At 38.0% G+C, this 16,078-nt stretch overlaps 1 protein-coding gene across 2 annotated transcripts in view; it reads left to right on the plus strand.

Moving 5' to 3' along the window:
- crybg1a (crystallin beta-gamma domain containing 1a) overlaps positions 1–16,078 on the plus strand; it is a 48,516-nt gene that overhangs the window by 7,130 nt on the left and 25,308 nt on the right. The window contains exon 2 of one of the 2 annotated variants that reach the window (XM_072365576.1): positions 9,342–9,483. In XM_072365576.1, the coding sequence (XP_072221677.1) occupies positions 9,342–9,483 (142 nt within the window). Of the gene's footprint in view, positions 1–9,341; positions 9,484–15,214; positions 15,337–16,078 lie in introns of those variants that run through there. The other variant, XM_072365578.1, reaches the window with a different exon arrangement.

The following is a 16,078-nucleotide window of genomic DNA, read 5'->3' on the forward strand; positions in this document are numbered from 1 at the left end:
AGCATGAATAAACTGAGAGCTTTGGATAATATCTGGACTTCATTCTCTGAACTCATCTGTGAAAGTGGCTGAAGTAAGACATCAGGTTAAAACGTTTGTTAGAGCCTTAAAAAGGAATATCAGCAGTGCATAAAGCTTTTTGGACTCTTCTGCTGCGGTTGTCATTTATCCAAACAAACTAGCCTTCTAAAAGTTGCACAGTTGATTAACTATCTTAAGTCTCATGCAATAAAAAGTTAGACTTAGTCTTAAACTATTGTGCTCAGAAAACATACAGATCTTCAGATATGATTTTCCATCAACAGTAGTTTGAGTGGGCAAGATAGCACAGCAGCAAAAAGACATTTTCAGCAAAGGAATTCCAACAAATAAGCTATAGTGCTTTTCCTTGTAGGTTAGCCAGTGTGATTGCTTTACTCTAAGCACACATTAAACCCACAGCTGAAAACGGCACAACAAATTGCAACCTTTTCCTTCTGGTTAACATCTGTGGTGAAAAGTCTTTTTGGAAAATGTAAGAAATCAACGGTCTCATTCTGAAGTTTGTTGAGTCATCTTGGATGCCACACACTGACAGGAAGAATATGAATCTAAAACTAAGTTTTGCCTTGTGTGAGTCTGTGCTGTATCAGTTTAATGTTTGTACCAGCTGCCTCACTGCTTCTGTTTTACTGCATGAAAACTAGATAATTGCTCACTGTTTGAACAGTGCTTTGATTTTTTTCATTTTGAATTTGAAAATTAAAACAGTTTGGTGCAAGAGGCTGAAATGAAATTGTCTTGAAATGTGGGAGAGATGGAATGCAAAGACAGTTTTCATGTGTGAGTTGTTGAAACAACCAAGAGTCGTTTATTGTACTTTGGCTGGAGGTTCTGATCCCTTATTCCACTGCAGTTAGATTCTGAATCAATACACGTCATGGACTTCCACACGTTTGCAGGAAGGTCATGTACGGCCCGATTTTGTGTGACTCCAGTTGCTTAATTTAATCATCTGAGGCCTCTCTGCTTTGCATGTTTGGGTGTGTATACCTTGATCAGAGAGACTCACAAACACGAAGCTCTTATATAACAATGACAGAGAGCAGAGCAGAGACAGGTGATGGTGCTGTTCGCTGCTTGCTATGTTAAGGTCTTTCTGGCTAGCACCCCATCCAGTCAGTCAATGTATATAAACACAGCAAAGTAAGAAGGAAATAAGAAAATACAGCAGAGCTTAAGATTTAAGGAACTAAAAACACCACCACACCCTTTTAGTGGGTCATTGGAAATGATTGAGAAAATCTGGATCTGAGTAAGTCTATTGATTATGCGATAGCACATATCTGTAATATCTATTGCAAACACATAGATTTATTCACAGTATTGCATAGCCCCTCTTAGAACTATGTGTTTCTTTGTACTTTTCTGTTACACAAGTGCCTGGCTTAAAAAAATTAGGTCATGCATGCACAGAGAAAACATGCAATCTCCACACAGAATATCCCAGAAAAAGCCACCACACCATCATGCAGCCTGCAGAAAATTTGGTTTGAACTTTGTATGCATGGTATCCTTGTATGTTAGGCGATTTAGTTGAGGTTATAGATTGATTTGCACAAAAGCTTTACTAGAGGTGGAACATGGCCCTATTTTGAATTTGTTAACGTTCAATCCCTGTTCCGGTCTTGAAATAGGATTTTTCTTTTATTTAACCCATGTGGAGATGTGCTGTCTTTAGCCTTCTCTTGTTTGATTCATTAGAATAAATCACAGCCTTTAATTATGGGGAATGTTTCCAGCAGAAGTTGAAGTTACTATTCTGTTTGCAGTTGTCTGTTTTCTTTTTGTTAGTATGTTTGTCTTGTGAATTATTTCCTTATGCACATGAGCTTCTGTGATGCACAGGGATCAGCAGTTAAGGGAAGCATAAATGCAACTCTGCTACCCTTTTGTGTTTTAATAGGTTCTCAAACAGCTGTTAAATCAAGGTGAGGGAGCAGCAGTTTTTAATGTTAAAGGAATTTTAGACATGTTGAGGTTTATCGTTATTGCATTGCATTTAGCACAGGAGACTCATTGCTGCCAGTTACTAATTACAGTGCTCAAAGCAGCAAGATTTTATCTTTATTTGAGAAAAATACAAGCCGGTGTAAGAGGGATCGAACAAGGAACAAACCAAAAAAAAAAGGATGATGTCACTGTAGATGGGTTTCCACCTCCACCTCCAAAGTCAACATGTCAACATTATGACTTGCCTTGTCCTTGTGGTATTGTCAGTACTCTCTGTTTTGCCCGGGGTGATTGTAAACATGATATACTGTATGCATTGCATGACTTTCACAGCATTTGACTTTCTACAGGATGGTGAGCAGGAACTTCTGCATGTTTATGTGCAGTAGGAATTATCAGCAGTTGAAACTTGGCTGATAAATGCTTGAAAGCTTTCACAGACATGTTTGCTTGGTTTACACTGCACACCACTCTGTGGTTATTGGTCCAGATGGACCTGTAACGACTGCAGACTACTGGTTGTTGCAGAACCGCCCACTATCTGGCAAACAGTCTGCCCTGCAGCAGTTGTTCCAGGCACTCCCTTATGCACAGCCAGGCGCTCTAACAAACAGCAGTTGTTTTGGATTCATTTAGCAGATCTGTTAAACACTATTCACTTTTGGTTTACTATTTTAGCTTAATCAGTTTTTTTAAAAAAATGAATTATTATGTGCTTTATGTGTTTTGGTGTTGTATGAGCATGAAAATTGAAAACATGAAACCACCACAGAGTGGGAGCCTCCACCTTTGGCTTTACTTCAGTTCAGAGCCAAACTAAATGTTTCTATTGGGAAGCCTGTCTTTGGACTAAGCATTTGCATCAGACAGCAGTTCAGCCTTGCCCAATCTGCCCCTCTCTCATGTGGTTTAGGTTTTTAAGCTTCTTTCTTGGAACATGATAGCTTCGATCAATAGCTCCCAGTGACTCACTCAACCCCTCATAGTCCAAACTGTGGGTGCGTCAGCGGTTGAATCTGTTCCATCCCTTGTTTGAGTTTATTCAGTAGTGGCTGCTGGCTTGTCCAACTAACTGAAATGTCTTAGATTCATTTCTCTACTATTTGTTCCTGAACAATAAAAGATTAGTTTGTGCTTATGACTTTGTCTTGGCATCAGGCTGTTGTGTTAAAGTGGTATTTATCTCAGTGCCCACTGAGAAACGTGCAGTTTGGTGCATGTTTCATTGAACGGTGTAATTGCCTATTTTTGTTGTTGAAAGTTATGACTTTTATACACACACGTATATGACCCATTGATTAAAATATTATCTCTTTCAGAGAAATAAACAAAGTACCTCAGGCTGTGTGTTGCTAGAAAAGGGAAGTTCCAAATGGAAACTATTTAAGGTTAGGTTAGTTTGTTATGTTTGCTGACCTCCCTTTTCTTTTGAGTTGGGTGGAGCATTGAGGGTTTGTCCACAGCTGGACAACATAAAAACTACATGTATGCAATCAGAAAGCTGGATGTGCTTCCACTACACAGCTTTAACTTTGACACAAATTATTTTCAGCCATGTGTTGGCTGTTTAGGAAAGTCAACTTCCTTTGTCTCATCTGGCTTCATTGATGATGTTGGAGCACCAGACTGCAAGTTACTACTAAAGTTAGGTCTCAGAGTTGATATTTGAATTACTATGGAGCATGATTCCCATGCAGGGACGTCACTATCTCTGTATTTTACACACATGCAACATCACCCCTTCTCTTAAAACCCATATGCCCAATTGAAATACAATCATAAACGGGAGGAATGTTTGTTGGGTTATTCTGTTGTCAACGTAAGGCTTCTGTCTCTAGATTTAGTGGTTTTTTTAGAAACTTTTGGCAAATTTATATGAAAGCGCAGCAACCTATTGAACAAACCGTAGCTATATTCTATGGAAGTGTATCACATTCTTTTTTTTTTACAGTTATTCGATGGACTGGTTCTCCTTTGACTATATCTTAAAGATGCACAGGGGACTGCTTTAGAGATGCATATTGCTATTTATCCTTCTGTAGTGGTACCTGATGCACCGGCGGAGGATGGATGGGAGACTGGGATAGTCACCTGACACCCAAGCATTGGACCCGTGTTCGAGAGCAACTTAAACACTGCTGTTTTTCACTTCCTTCTTTTCATTTATTCGGTCTAGATTTTCACTCATCAGAAAAAGCGTTTCCATGTTGCCATGGTGATGCGTCCTGCAACTTCTTTATATAAGCTCCCAATACCAATACTGTGTGCGTTAAAACCGACTCAGTGGGTTCCTGGTATGTGACAAGCTTGGAGCGAGAGCTCATCATCCATATAATACTGCACAGATCAGAAGGAAACGGCTGATAGCCTGAGGGCTTCAGCTTCAACAAGAACTTCCGCTGGCTGTGTCGAGCTCCTGCTGAAGCCTGGGTACACACATAAAGGAAAACCACTACCACAGTCACACTTAGCATCTATAAAACTTGTTTTGTGTTCTGTCCAGCTCCACATTGTGCATCTTCATCTATTGAATGGCAATGATTTCATCAATGAAGTTGTGAAAACATTTCCAAACAGTGATTTTAAACATTGTGGTTACACACACCAATATGCAAGTATTTCCTTCCCTGGAGGCAGAAAAATCCTCACATTATTTATTATTAATGGCAGAATTAGGTAGTCTGCAGACCTTACAAGATCACACCCTGATCAAGATCAAAGGCTGGATTTATAAGTAAATGAAAAACACTGGGGTCTGTTTGTATTTGATACTTATGGCAATATGTGACATACAATAACAAAAGATGATATATATGCATCACAGATATTTCACTGTGTATCTGTGTTGACTTCTTGTAAAGGGTATCGATAAGGTGACAATGAAGTTGATTCTAGAAGCCAGCCAACTCAGAAATTGGACAGTTTATCACAGGTTTGTTTATCTGCACTTTTTCATTAAATCAAATCTTCTGTGAAAGTAATCAGTTGCCATGGTGTATCAAAGACATAACAGCAAACATCTCTCAGTAAATCACCTTGATTGTGGAGTTGAAACAGTAAAGCTTTGTCTGTGGTGGAGGAGTTTCAGGCAAGTTGGAGCCGGTTTGTGTCTGTAAACTGACAGAGTGAGGAAGACAGATTTCAAACAAGTGAATCTGCAACTGAAAAGCATCAGAGGTTATTCTCAGAAGCTTTTTGAGGCTGGCAAGGTCACATTTTTCCCTCACAGTGAGCTCTCTTTTTTTCAGTTGACACTTGGCTTACTGCTACACATAGCTGCAGTTATCAGCTATTTAAAACACAGCCCGGAGGTCTGTGTTGGAGTCAGTGATTTCAGAAACCATCAGCCACTTTTTCACCTATGACCTTTCATTACTTAGTGGTTTTTAAATTGGGACCATGATTGCTTTTATTATTTTGATTTCAGTGTTCAAGACTGTAAGCGATCCCGTTGTAAACAAAGGATTGGAAGGTCTGTCCTGCTAATGAAAGATACATCATTCTTCTTTGAAACTGAGGCTGAATGCAGTTGTTTCAGACTCAGGCCTCTGGGCTGCAAGTTTCAGTATATGAAAGCAGAGTGTGCTCAAACTCCTTTGATTTTACTTATAGCTAAAGGTAACATACATCTGCTTAACAATGCATCAAAATGTGTATTACAGACATAATAAGGGAAGTGTTAGAGAGATAAAGTGCTGTGTGAAAGTCTAAAGCCTCTTCAGATTTTCTTCCAAGCAGCTACGCTTTCTTGTAATATTAAAAGTTGTCTTGAGCAATAGTTCTCCAGGCTTTCTGAATGCATTATAAAGTTATGTTGCTTTATCATTCATTTTCAGTCCAGTCCTTGTACCTGACCATTTTTAGAGAAACTTGTTTTTTTGTTTGTTAAGCCACTTAACTCTGACCTGTGAATCATTCAAGCATAAAAAAGGCACATAACTCAAGTGATGAACCAGTGCTGTGTCTACACATAACAGACAACTTAGCAAAGAACCAATTTTAAATTGGATCTTTAGAAACATTGCTCTAGCAAAGGATAAATCATTTCCATTTATTCCATTGGATTTATTAAAATGCCAAAGATAACACAGTTTTACAGACATAAGAAGATATTTTTCTTCCAACAAGGTGATTCCCAAAGAGCTGTAAGCTGACAACTTTGCATATCTCAGCATGGTGTGTAGTGTGTCCTTAAAATATTTGAGGAAACTGGACAAGTGTCAGGTCTAAAAAACTATCCACAGCAGATTAACAGGATCTGAAAGTGATGTCCTTAAGAAAGAGGAAAAAAATCCGGCAAAGACCTGACACAGGACCTGAGAGATGCATCTGGACCTTCAGTTGCACGAGTAGCAGAATACCATCACTAAAAAGGGCAGCAGGAACCCAAAGGCCATCTGGAGGCTGGGCACCATCGGCTTCACTAATTTTGCTGTATCGTCCTTGTTGAAAGACAGCTGGCACGTAACAGTGAAACTCTCAGGTCCTCTGAGCTCCTCAGAGGACCTGAGAGTTTCTGGGACATCTGTAGGCCAACTGACATCATAGTCTGTGTTTACAATATCCATGATCTTAATCTGGAGAGGAAAAGACAACTGTTAGCACCAAACACCTTTCACTGAAGAGGAAACATTTCCAAAAGGCAAAAGTAAGGACAGAAGCCAACCAGAAATACATTACTGTGCAAAAATCTTAATCTAGCCCTCATCTGTTTTTTTTTAGTCAGTTAACACTGAGCTATGAATCATTCAATCGTTAAAAAAAGGCACCTAGCTGAAGGGAAGAACCAGTGTTGTGTCTACACATAACACACAACAACTTAGCAAAGAATCCATTTTAAATTTTATCTTTAAGCACTGTTTTTACTAGCAGCCTGCTGCAAAGACACAACCAGTTTCAGCAGGAAAAAAATACAAAATAGTTAGACAAATATGAAATAGTATTTTTGCACCAACAAGGCGACTAGGTGATGTCCTTAAGAAAGACACCTGAGAGATGCATCTGGACCTTCAGTTGATCAATCTACTGTTGGCCCAAGCCTCATCAGAAATGGTCTCCATGGAAGGGTGACTGTCAAGAAGCCATTCTTAAGGAAGGGAAACAGGGAGAAAAGGCTTTATTGAGACATTATTGAGACATCAGTCAAGCTGAGTCAAGGCTCGGTTGATATCCTTTTTTTTCACACAACATTTCTGATGTGGCAAAAGCCCTCAAGTAACTACATGATGCAACTGCAGGGCAAATCCATCTACTTCTGCATTGACAGTCAACATATTAAACCCCACATCATGCTATAAATCAGCTCTAATGCTGGAGGCATCGACGACAGGACTGTGACATCAGAGGATGCTGTTGACTGTTACTCCCAATACCTGCAAGTGTCAGCATGATCAGACTGTGGTGCAACTTGATTCCCTCAAGGCTGCATTTGAATGGAAGAAAGTAGCTGATTCTTGATTCCTTGGAAGGTGATGAGTCCTTAAAAAAAGAAGCACACAAATGAACAAATAGGCTAAAGGCTCATTTCTGTAACTTGTGCCTTCTTATTTTGTCTCTGTTCTGTCCTCCTGCCTGTGACCTAGAAACTGATCTCAGCACGTCTTGAAAGTATCTCAGTTCTAGAAATGCAGCAGGAGGGAGGAGGCTGCAGGAGTGTTTGCATGTGACTTCTCTGTCTTTCATGTGACCTGTAAAGGAGGTTTAAACCAATCCCACATTGTAGATTGAATTGTGAATGTTACAAACAACGAAGCAGCATTGTTTAAATACTCCTATATTTTTTAATACTTCGTCTCCTCCCTCCTCATGTGTCGGCCTCACCTCCTCCACTTGCCTCACAGCTGGGAGGGACTAAGCCATGAACAGAGGAATCAAGGAGAGGACTCAAGCTTGCACAGATCAGATAAGGGGAAAAAAGCTGAAACTCAGTGGAAGTAACTTTTTAAAATAAGACAACTGGCCACAAATGATTTATTGTTGTTTGACCAAAAAATTAATGCATATAAAGTTCTCAGATATTAAGTTAGTTTAAAATACTGACAGAAACAATTCAACTTCATGATTGATGAACACTGAACATATGCATGAGATAAGATTATGTAAATAAGATTATCAGGTGGCTATCAAATCGGTCTGTTTTATCAAGAGGAAACTTAAAGCTATGTCCAATGAGATGTGACCTTCACAAAGAATGTAAATATGTTTGCTCTCAGCAACAACTCCATTCAGTCTCAAAGTGCATAAAGATCGGGTAATCCAGGACACTTCACTAAATGTTGTCTGTCATTACACCGAGCAACTACTGTAATAAAGTTGGGTGTTTGTCTACATTATTTTTGTTTTTAGGTTGCTATCTAGCAGATATAAAAGCTTCAAAATATGAAATCAGATCATGTGAAGTCTTTAGAAAACAGTCAAGGTCTGCCACCTGGTGTGAAAACGCAGTATTGCATAGATTCATATCCGCGTGACTGTGCCAACAGCACACTGCACGACATTTTAATGACTCAAGTCTTTGTCAACCATCTTCTTCCTCTTCATATATACCTTCTTTATATTGTAATATTGCTGTAAAAACAAGTGCTCATGTGGGATTTTTTGCTCTTTGGGAAATGAATGACATCATACCTACAACAATTATTACCTACTACAGTTGAAACTCTAATACTACACAGTTTGTACTACAGTATAATATATGCAAAGTGAGCTTCTCTTTTGTTAAATTTAGCTGTTGGGTTTTACAACTGGGTGTGATCCATCAGAAAAACTACTTCTCAAAATAGAAACTCCTCCTAATGCCTCACATGTTTACTAGAATCCTCTGCAGTACTCTAATTGCTCAGCTGTTGGGGAGTGAGTGTTGTCCTTCAAGTGTCATATTTTCTGTCCCCTCTGTGTGTTTTTTCAGCTCGGCGCTAAGGCGTTAGGAAAACATCAATGCTGATAACAATTAGAGCTGTCAGCACCTAACAACAGTGACATGTTGCACACTGAGCTGCATGTTTAAGCTGTTGTTTGTGTTTGCTTTTTGGGATTATTACAGACTGGAGACAGCCCATCATCCTGTATGTAACTTCTTCAACAAAACAAACTCTAGCTTATCTTTAAAATGCTGCAATCCTGCATTCATGGTCACGTTTTCATGCCTGATATATCTGTTTTTGACATTTACTTGACTTACAATCACATATTCAGATTTCAAAACTATCATGAACTGAAATAACTTTTTTATTATTAAACGTAAAAGTGTGAAAACATAAGCTGTACAATGAGAGGAGAAACAAAAGCCAATGACATAACATCCTCCACCCCCTCTCTCCCTCTGTTTGTTTCCTGCCTCTTTCTAACAGGAGCTACGACCAGATGAGTGTTTCCACAGAGTGCAGTTTCCAGAGCGAAGTTGACTGGGAAGCTCCCTCTGAGTTTTCCTCCATGATCAATCTAGACATGACTCAGCCGAGCAGCCCTGTATCACCCTCCAAATTCTTCAAGGTGGGTTTCATGGTTGTTATCAGCTTTTGATTATCTGCATCCAAACTGAAGGAGTCACAGATTTGTGTGTGTTTGTGTGTGCAAAGACAAATTTTGTTGCAACCACGTGACAGCTAATGTATAAAATCAAATGAAAACTTAAAATCTGATTGTTGCTGTTACATGCTGATTATATTTGGCTCACAGCAGTCGCCTCTTATCATTGGCTTCTTGATGCATATGTTTAAACATTATCATCTTCAAACAAGGGTCTTAGTGAGCTTTTAAGGATTGTATCAGTTACTCTGCTACCTGTGATCATTTTGCATTGTCATTATTGTTTCTAGTCACCTTTATTAAAACAGCTGGATTAAACTGACAGTGAATTCATATTCAAATCAGCATTTCTTAATTTTGTCATGATTTGAAATTTGGCTGGTGCTTTTATCCCGATGTGATTTTGTTACACCTCCTTCTTGGAGATTGAATGTGATGCATTAGTGCCACCAAACTGACTGTCTCAAGGTGCCCAACTACTAATATTCAAACAATCGGTTTTCAGTTACCTTTATTGTGTTAGTCCGACCAAAACACACTTTTAAAATGCTTGTGAACATATTAGTCAGACCAGTCAAAGCTCTCAAAACCGCATTAACGCATCCTGATAATGCAGTTGAGTTTTGAATCACTTGTGCATGTATTCGACAACCAGAGTCAAATGGACTTAGCTCATTACATGTTCCAAAGTTCCGTATTATTGCAGCGCTTTGTAAAAACAGTAAAGTTTAAGTGTACAGTCATATTAATAATAGCTGAGTTCCCAATAAAGCTGCTCTGATTCACATATTTTTCAGTTTTGACACTAAGATTGTGACTGAAAAGCAATCCAGTAATACTATGGGTCAAATTAAAGCAACTGTCGCTCTGCTCTAATAAGATCCTGCTTTTATAACTGCAGCGTCATCTGATAAAATCACTATTCAAGTAACTTAAAAACAATGTCTGTGCAGGGATTTCAGCTGCACTTACGTGTTAGAAATTTATAAGCAGAAGAATTTCTCGAATAGTTTCACATACATTCCACAGCGTCCTGGCATCAGACATACTTAGGTCAACAACTCAATCCCACTGCCTTGCATGCATACTGGGACAACGATGGTGGTCTAATTAAATGACCAGGTCAAACCCCTGTTGTAGTTTTACTCAAATGTGCATGTAACCCCACTGAATGTGGTTGGGAATCAAATTTTTCCTGCACATACTGCACAGTTTCATTTCCTAAGTTTGACGCTGAAGTAACAAAAGAAGCCTGTTTACAGAAGAAGAAGAAGAAGCCAGTAACAACTGAGAATAACCACAAGGGATAACAACAATCTCATTTGTATAAAAAAGTAAAGCTGACAGCACAAATTAAATGTGCAAATAAGTAAAGATGTACAACTATTGTTTAGGAACTGGACATAGTTCAGTCAATGAATCTGTTCTGCCACCATGCTGTTATGGTACCATGGTAGATGTACCATATTTACCAATGTCACTGTACGAGGTCTACATATAGAGACAATAAAGGACTTTTTATGAGATGAAACCATAACTTGTTATCTCATAAAGCAATAAACCAGGTTTATCTCATAAACCAATGCTCATTTGAGCATTAAAATGAGGAAACGTGAATGAAACACCATGAATCTGGAAAAACACAGATTCGTGAAACATGGTCTGAAAATGAAGAACCAATAAATTTAAAAGAACTCGTCCAACATTGGATTGGCTCACAGAACACAGGCACGAGAATTGGGAAATTTGACAACATGCGAAAATGGAAGGAACATAATAGCCCAGAATATAAGTTTAGCTGGGTTTGTTCGACTCATCAGAAGCTTGTTCAGCTAAATTAACCTGCAGCCAACGTTCACCTTTAAATATCGCTTTGCCCTTAAGCTTCCAGCAGAACATTTTTGACCAAGTTGCACAGTGATGGTAGGACACAAACACAAGACAGCAATCAGAAGAAAAGGGCTGTTTAGTTGTGTCTTAGAGGATGAACAGAGTATACAACTACAAACAGTAGGACAAACAGTCAGGGTGGCCATAAACCACCATTTTACAGGAGATGACAAAAACTAATTTGAATTCTTAATGATCAAACAGAGTTTTGATATCTATGATAATAAAGGTTATTGTATGTAAGGGGAATAATGAAATCTATTCCAGTGTTTTGCTCCTGTGGAGGAAACTTACACTTTGTTGACCCCACCCTGACCAAGGAGAAGAGTCCCTCTGTTCACAAACATTATCCACCCTTCTATGTAGAGATGGCTTTATGCTGCAGCTTTGAGGAAGCCCTTGAGGACAAAAGAGTTCTGACTGACTCCACAGTCAACTGTCATTAACCCTGCTGATACCTTTATGGGACACTTCAAGACAGAGGAAACCAAACAATCCTTACTCTTTCAGAGATATTCTGTTCATCAGAGATAAAAGATATTATGAAATAGACCTGTGAGAGAGTCAGCATTTAATTCAAAGTCTTTGACTTTTGAAAACCGGGTTATGTAATCCTTTTATAAGGGGATTTTATACACAAATGAGGCAAATAAAGGTGAATTTGAATGAAACTTACTCACTAAACAAAGGCAGGATATCCAAAAAGTTCTAACCAACAATTCTAATAATCAAATGCGTAGTAAAGCAACATATGAATATATGGTACAAATTTCATCTACATGTAACCATCTGTATTTACTCATAAGTCTACCTACCTCTACCATTAAATTATTCAAGACACTTCTAAATCTACTTGGAGTTATCCGCATGATCTTTACCATCCTAAAACTGCGCCCACTTATTCTGTGTTATATCTTAGATTGAATTAAATCATGGACTGGTTGCATGTCTGATCTCATGACTTACCGCTGCTACAACGCCCCAAACATCAGATTTGCCCACTTGTATGAATCCTGCATTACTAGTCTCTAATAAGTATGGTAAAGGCAGACTAAGTGGTTACTGTTGGGAAATACAGCATTCAGACTTGGCCACCAAGTTATTTTCCTTTTTTTTAAACAGCAAAGTAAAAAGAAAGAAGGTAAACACCAACACACGCATGCAGTTCTGCTGATAAATACACCACCACACACTTCTAATAAAACATGAGTAAGAGCGGTTAGTTTGATATGAGTTGATGTGTTGTTTTATAGAAATACATTATAAAGGGTTAAAAATGTGGAAATTATTCATTGTTAAGTAAATATGGTATAAATAGGTAAAATGATTGGAATTATCTCCGTTTCTCTGCTTCTACAGAAGCTTGTTGGATCTTATTATCTGTGGACTTTTTTCCATAGCCTCAAACCTGTCAAACCAGTCATTTGTGTTATTTGTGTTAATAGAAGTACTTGAAAAGATACACTGTTTATGTGTTACAAATTTAGAATGATCAGGAACTAAAGCATGCCAGATTTCGTGTGTACACAGGAAGAAAAAGATGTTTACTTTTCTTAGGTTTACAGCTTTGAAAAATACTATAAATCTGTTTATGTTGGGTTGGTTTTTGGCACTCATCTTGAACACATTATTGACTGTTATGAAGATTCAAATCAAAGCTTCTTTATTTTCATTTTTTGTTATCTGCTGAGATGAAGCACAGCTTTGTCTTGACTGATAAGGAAGTGCAGTGTAATGGACACAGATATGGCACTATATCTCCACCTCCCTGACGTTTGTTACAGCTGTGGGTAAATACAAAGGGAATGTTTGGTGGAGGACTAATACCACAGTAGTAGCTTTTCACAGAGGGACTACAGGTAGTCGTTAGAGACTCAAACATTATCCAGGATACCGGATACTTCATTCACAATCTTTTCTTTTTCAATCACGGTGGATTTGTGAATGATTGGACAACCTGGAGGTACAGTATCACAGCTTTGACCTCATATAAATTAAAAAAACAGTTCTGTTTAATCCAGAATGCACTGTGGCACATTTCACTTTATAGGGGATTTTATACACAAATGAGGCAAATAAAGGTGAATTTGAATGAAACTTACTCACTAAACAAAGGCAGGATATCCAAAAAGTTCTAACCAACAATTCTAATAATCAAATGCGTAGTAAAGCAACATATGAATATATGGTACAAATTTCATCTACATGTAACCATCTGTATTTACTCATAAGTCTACCTACCTCTACCATTAAATTATTCAAGACACTTCTAAATCTACTTGGAGTTATCCGCATGATCTTTACCATCCTAAAACTGCGCCCACTTATTCTGTGTTATATCTTAGATTGAATTAAATCATGGACTGGTTGCATGTCTGATCTCATGACTTACCGCTGCTACAACGCCCCAAACATCAGATTTGCCCACTTGTATGAATCCTGCATTACTAGTCTCTAATAAGTATGGTAAAGGCAGACTAAGTGGTTACTGTTGGGAAATACAGCATTCAGACTTGGCCACCAAGTTATTTTCCTTTTTTTTAAACAGCAAAGTAAAAAGAAAGAAGGTAAACACCAACACACGCATGCAGTTCTGCTGATAAATACACCACCACACACTTCTAATAAAACATGAGTAAGAGCGGTTAGTTTGATATGAGTTGATGTGTTGTTTTATAGAAATACATTATAAAGGGTTAAAAATGTGGAAATTATTCATTGTTAAGTAAATATGGTATAAATAGGTAAAATGATTGGAATTATCTCCGTTTCTCTGCTTCTACAGAAGCTTGTTGGATCTTATTATCTGTGGACTTTTTTCCATAGCCTCAAACCTGTCAAACCAGTCATTTGTGTTATTTGTGTTAATAGAAGTACTTGAAAAGATACACTGTTTATGTGTTACAAATTTAGAATGATCAGGAACTAAAGCATGCCAGATTTCGTGTGTACACAGGAAGAAAAAGATGTTTACTTTTCTTAGGTTTACAGCTTTGAAAAATACTATAAATCTGTTTATGTTGGGTTGGTTTTTGGCACTCATCTTGAACACATTATTGACTGTTATGAAGATTCAAATCAAAGCTTCTTTATTTTCATTTTTTGTTATCTGCTGAGATGAAGCACAGCTTTGTCTTGACTGATAAGGAAGTGCAGTGTAATGGACACAGATATGGCACTATATCTCCACCTCCCTGACGTTTGTTACAGCTGTGGGTAAATACAAAGGGAATGTTTGGTGGAGGACTAATACCACAGTAGTAGCTTTTCACAGAGGGACTACAGGTAGTCGTTAGAGACTCAAACATTATCCAGGATACCGGATACTTCATTCACAATCTTTTCTTTTTCAATCACGGTGGATTTGTGAATGATTGGACAACCTGGAGGTACAGTATCACAGCTTTGACCTCATATAAATTAAAAAAACAGTTCTGTTTAATCCAGAATGCACTGTGGCACATTTCACTTTATAGTTCATATCTAAATTATAAGTTTAATGACTTTCTACTGAGAGAAACTGAATTCTGCTTTAAGTTTACCTAGCAGATAACTGATGATCTACTGATACGCACAGTTTTAGAATGAGGAAGGGTGGACTTATCTTCAACTGGCATGTCCACACCCCGCCCTTTGTACTGGATTGTGAATTTCTTTGTCCTCGTTTGTCATGAGAACGTGAGAACTGTCTTTTAGCTTGTATATTATTTAGTATACGTGTGATGCAGGTGGCCATGTCCTCGAGTCAGTCACTTTGTTCAGAGCTAAAACCCACAACTATACACACTCACAAGGGCATGCAACCAGTCCTGGCAGTTTGCTTCGAAGAGAGGAGTTGACTTATTTTCTGTTGTTCAATAAGTTTACAAATTTTAGACACAGAAGACTGAAACAATTTAACATCTTCGATTCCAGGATGTCAAAATGGTATGAAACTGTTTTTACTTTGTGCTCTCTGTCTGTTCTTCTTCTGTGGTTCAAGCTTCTTGTCCGAACATGCATTCTTTATTTTGTGACATCACTGAACCAGGTTTTGCAATGTCTATTATGGCGAGGGTTTTTTCCACTCTGTGTCAGGTTGTTTTGGCTTAGATGTAGAAATTTTCATACAGTCATGTGGTTTATATTTGAATCTCTCAGTCAGTGCTGTTTTTTTGACTCTGAACTGTACTTCATTGTTTGATATAAACACACACAACAGAGACTGTTCTTCTCTTCGTGAATATGAATCTTTTAGTTAAACTTCATTGTACTGCTGTTGGTGTACAGATAAAAGCAATGGTGAATGATCTTTGAGCTACATGTCAAAGATCTGTCTAGTTAGTCATTAAGCTTGATGTTTTATGAGTGTGTTGTCATTTGCAGCAGGTTCTCTGCATTCACCTCGTCCAGCTTGCTTTATTTATTTCCTATTTTTTTTAGCTGAGCTGCTGAGAGTACGTCACATTTTATGTATATGGCACCTTTCTCAGATAAAACTCACAATAAGCTTCACGGTAAGATACAATAAAACAGAAACAACATCAAAGCACATAAATAAAAGAGATATATAACTGTAATGTTATGAAGAACCTTTGTAAATAAGAGATTTGCTCTATTTTAAAAGAACCTTCAGCTGCTTTTTAAGAGTCAATGCATTTCACAAACAAGTGAAGTTTGATCCACAGTC

This window comes from Leuresthes tenuis, unplaced genomic scaffold, assembly GCF_036924035.1.
Source record: "Leuresthes tenuis unplaced genomic scaffold, fLeuTen1.0.hap1 SCAF_15, whole genome shotgun sequence".
Taxonomy (NCBI): domain Eukaryota; kingdom Metazoa; phylum Chordata; class Actinopteri; order Atheriniformes; family Atherinopsidae; genus Leuresthes; species Leuresthes tenuis.